This window comes from Trachemys scripta, chromosome 7 (genome assembly GCF_013100865.1).
Source record: "Trachemys scripta elegans isolate TJP31775 chromosome 7, CAS_Tse_1.0, whole genome shotgun sequence".
NCBI lineage: Eukaryota > Metazoa > Chordata > Testudines > Emydidae > Trachemys > Trachemys scripta.
The window spans coordinates 48975850-48980407 of record NC_048304.1 but is presented as its reverse complement, the minus strand read 5'-3'; the positions used below and the strand labels follow the sequence as shown (position 1 = coordinate 48980407).

General features: G+C 51.4%; 1 protein-coding gene across 1 annotated transcript in view; it reads left to right on the top strand.

Annotated features, from left to right (window-relative positions):
• Positions 1-1923: 1923 nt before the first annotated feature.
• LOC117880056 (2'-5'-oligoadenylate synthase-like protein 2) overlaps positions 1924-4558 on the top strand; it is a 5986-nt gene continuing 3351 nt past the window's right edge. Inside the window, exon 1 of the mRNA XM_034775736.1 lies at positions 1924-3578. Coding sequence (XP_034631627.1) covers positions 3225-3578 — 354 coding nt within the window. The 5' untranslated portion in view covers positions 1924-3224. The remainder of the gene's footprint in view (positions 3579-4558) is intronic.

Genomic DNA, 4558 nt, shown 5'->3' with positions numbered 1-4558 from the left:
CGCTAGCGGGCCCTCGAGAGGACTAAACGCCTCTCTTCCGCGGTTAGTAGAGTGTTAAGAGCGACCCTCATGTCGCCCCAGGTAGGGTTATGGGCCGTAATTAAGGTTTCAAACACTGCTGTTAGCGGGGCGGGATCTTCCGAGAACGGGGGATTCTGTTGTTTCCAATTATATAGATCACTAGCGGTAAAGGGAACATATACCATAGTGAGATTGCCCTCAGGGGCTACAGTTTCCCGCAGTGGACACAAATAATTCTGTTGCAGGGGCCCTTGGAGTACCGGGCCACCCTTGCTCGATGAGCGAATAAGGGTAAGCTTAGTATCCCCAGGGTGATATTCAGATGACAGGTTCCACCGCTTTTCGGAGTTCTGATCTGTCACGGGGCCAGTCTTGCTCTTGGTGCGATCAGACACTGAGGAGCTCAGAGAGGTTGGAGGGGACTCCTGTTTGGAAGAGCCCTGGTGGCTTGGCTCACCCCTTTCAGCTGAGGCATTATCCTCAGAGATGGGAAGCACACCTTACAAGCGCAGAGCAGGCCTTTTTATACCCAGTAACAAACAACTTAGCGTGCATACATTCTGCTAACCTATGGAATTTTTAAATTCCTTTCTAGGGGTAAACAGGATACATCTGTTGGACTTCCTTGATTGATTATCCTTCTAGGGGTCGTCAGGATACATATATCTGACTTCCTTGACTGATTGTTTTGTATACGTGTATGCGGAAAGCAGCTTCGTGCATGTGGGGAGCAGCTGGGATAATAGGCAAATAGTTGACCTTTGCTCTAACATATATATACATACACACACACAGTATAAGTTTTAAACAAACCATTTAATACTGGTACACAGTGATGATGATTGTGAAGCTTGGTTGAGGTTGAGGAGTCAGAGGGTGGAATATTTCCCTTACTGCTAAATGATGAACTAGCAATTGGCTGAACCCTCAAGGGTTAACTCTCTCTCTACACAAGGCAGCAGGAATGGAGGGAGACATGTGCATTTCCCTTAAGTACACTGCCTTGTTAATTAGATCAGCTTGTTGAGACGCAGCTGCTGCAAGCTCCCTCCCTCCTGAGTCCTGGTGTGTGTCCCCTGCTCTATGGAAGATGGGGTAAGCGGGGAGCAGGAGCAGGGGGGCGGGGGACACCCTGACATTAGCCCCCCTCTTCCTTCCATCCCCCCCCCGCACAGCAAGCAAGAGTCTCGGGGAGCAGCTCCAAGGCAGAGGGCAGGAGCAGCACATGGCAGTGGAGGGAGGGACAGCTGAACTGCAGGCAGCTGCTGCAAAGGGAACTTAGGGGAGTGGGGAGCTGATTGATAGGGGGGCTGCCGGTCCACCCTGGTTCTAAGCCCCCACCAGCTAGCTGCAACGGGCTGCTCTTCCAGCAAGCGGTAGACAAAGCAGGCAGCTGCCAAATGACCGTTAGAAGGGAGCATTACACAACTTTAAACGAGCATGTTCCCTAATTGATCAGCAATGTAACAACGAAACAATGTTAACCGGGATGACTTTAAGTGAGGAGTTATTGTATTTAGTCTGCAGATGAGAAGAATGAGGGGCGATTTGATAGCTGCTTTCAACTATCCAAAAGTGGGTTCCAAAGAGGATGGATCTAGACTGTTCTCAGTGGTGGCAGATGACAGAACAATAAGCAATGGTCTCAAGTTGCAGTGGGGGAGGTCTAGGTTGGATATTAGGAAAAACTATTTCACTAGGAGGGTGGTGAAGCACTGGAATGGGTTACCTAGGGAGGTGGTGGAATCTCCCTCCTTAGAGGTTTTTAAGGTCAGGCTTGACAAAGCCCTGGCTGGGATGATTTAGTTATGGATTGGTCCTGCTTTGAGCAGGGGGTTGGACTAGATGATCTCCTGAGTTCCCTTCCAACCCTGAAATTCTATGATTCTATGAAATCCCTCCAGTTTCGCTTGGGCTCTGCGTCGCCCGCTCTCCGGTGGGCAGCACTGCTGGGAGCTTTCTGCTGCTCCTTGCAGCTGGTGACATAATCTGCACTGCTCAGTTTCCACTTCCAGCCAAAGCAGGCCAGGCTGCTTCCTTGTCACCTGCTGGCACTGGCTGCGCCACCCCTCCGCCCCGGGCCAGGCAGGCATGGGAACTTCCCACGCAGGGAAGAAATGGAAACCGAATCCGATGCCCCTGCCCCAGCCAAGGAGTGATCCCCGGCTTCCAGCAGCAGCCCACACTGGCCCCTCCCTTGTCACCCAGCTCGGCCTTTGCAGTTTCGTTTCTCTAGTGAATGGAAAATGAAACTTAGCAGATCAAAACCGGAGAAATCCTTAGCTCTGCTGCTGCCAGTTAAGGTGGCCTTAGGGAGCAGCTCCAAAGTGCTAGCCCAGGTGCTTCTCTGCCCTGGCTCCCGCACTGGGGTGTACTATAGGTGCCCACCTCTCCCAAATCCTGCTGTTCTTCCTTCAGCCAGGCTTGAAAATGCCCCTCAGCCAGTGGGCGGGTAGTCGCTGTCAGGGTCAAGGGGGAACCTCACCACCACTTAACCAGCCCTTTCATAAAGGAAGGGGCCGGCCTGGCAGGCTTGCTGCTGGAGACGAAGCACCTCTGCCAGCAAAGCATCGGGTCTTGCTTTAAAAATGGCCAGGGATGGAGAAGCCACCAGCCCCCTTGGAAAGTTGTTCCAATGGTTAATTACCCTCCCTGTTAATTACTCTCCCTGGGGCAGTTACCAGAGAGTCCCTGTGTCCCAGCCTGAGAGCATGAAACTGACATGGACGAGTTCAGGTTTCAGAGTAGCAGCCCTGTTAGTCTGTATCCGCAAAAAGAACAGGAGTACTTGTGGCACCTTCAAGACTAACAAATTTATTTGAGCATAAGCTTTCGTGGGCTACTGTGTCGCTCTCAGGCAGGGTCGGGCAGATAGACACTCAGGTTAGGGGCTGGCATGAAGGACAGCACCCCAAGCATGGCCTGAGGGCAGCCCCCTCCTAGGAATCCCTGAAGCTGGGGATGGGGGAAGTGCATTGGGCTGCCCCTGGAATTGGGGATGAGGACCAGCCCCCAGGCTTCTCTCCTGGCCCATGCCCAGCAGGTGTCTGGTGGACAGTTCCAGTCCTGTAGCCCAGGCCACCTTAACAAGCTCAGTCTGACGCCATCCACAGGGGAGGAGATCAGCAAGGCTGGGCTGTGCCCGAGTGGCTTAAAAGCAGCAGCAGCAGAGGAAGGCAGGGACAGGGAGCAAAGCAGCAGAGATGGAGCTGTACCAGGTGTCCGCGGGCTCACTGGATGCCTGGATTGCGGAGCATCTCCAGCCCAGCGAGGAATTCCAGCTGCAGGTGAAAGACACTGTCCGGAGGATTTGTGATTTCCTGAAGGAGACGTGCTTTGACGACATCAAGGTGTTCAAGACGGTGATGGTGAGTCTGCTCTGGACCAGCTGCCGGTGTGAAAGAGCTTGTCAGGGCTCCTTTGGTGCAGGCAAAAGCCTGGGCGCCTACGCTGTGATCAGGGGAAGCCAAAACCCCCAGCTGGACAGGCCAAGGGATGCCGAACGGGGCTGCCACTTACAGCTGGCTACAGGGGGTCATTATCCCAAATCCACCCTGGCTTCCTAGTTGCCAGTGAGGTCAGGTAGGAACGTAGGAGCTGCATTGTCAGGTCAGAGCAGTTTTAGCCCAGTAACCTATCTCTGACATTGACCAACACCAGCTGCTTCAGAGGAAGGCACAAGATCCCATCTCATGGACAATTATAGAATTATTTGCCTATAGGGGAAGTTTCTTCCTGACCACAGGCTGTTAGTGGTTGGTTTATGCTCTGAAGCATGAGGGTTTGTCTCCCTTGTACATTTCCCTTTCTGCTGAAAACAAGTAGGGATGTTCTAGTTATCCTTCGAATGTCTAATCCTGCGGAGAGTGGCCTCATTGAGTGAGTTCCACAGGTTAACTATATGCTGTGTCACAAAAAATACCTTTAAGCTGTTTTAAATGTGTTGCCTTTTAATCTAGCATTATTAGACATCTGATATATCTTCTCTGAATCAATGGCTTCCAACCTTTCTCCTGTTGGGTCACTACCTTGTAATCAACACTCCCTTTACCAATAACAGGACAGGAAGATTGCAAAACCTCTCCCCAGTCCCATTTATTACGTCCAGAAAAATTACACTAAAAGAGAGTTATTGAGATTGCAACTCAAACATTAGGAAATGCCAGAGGTAGGGTGGCCTGTTTAACCTCAATTCGGCCCCATTGTGCATATGTATTACAATACAGGCTTTAATTACATGATCACATATTATTTTTTCCATGGGATCCTGCCTCATTCAGAGCACAGGGTGCTCTACGGGTGAATCAGGGCCAGGTAGTGAAGGAGACTGGTGTCTGTAGGATCCCTACAGACTTTGCAGCAGATGGAAGATGTGCAATGAATGGGGCAGGAGGTTCCAGGAAGGTCTCCTGGGTAAGATAGTTGAATGCTGCCCTGGAGAACTGGATTCTCTCCCTGCCTCTGCTACTGAGTTCCTGTGTGATGCTGGGCAAGTCACTTACCCCAAACTGTGCCCAAAGTGTGCATTCTTCATTTT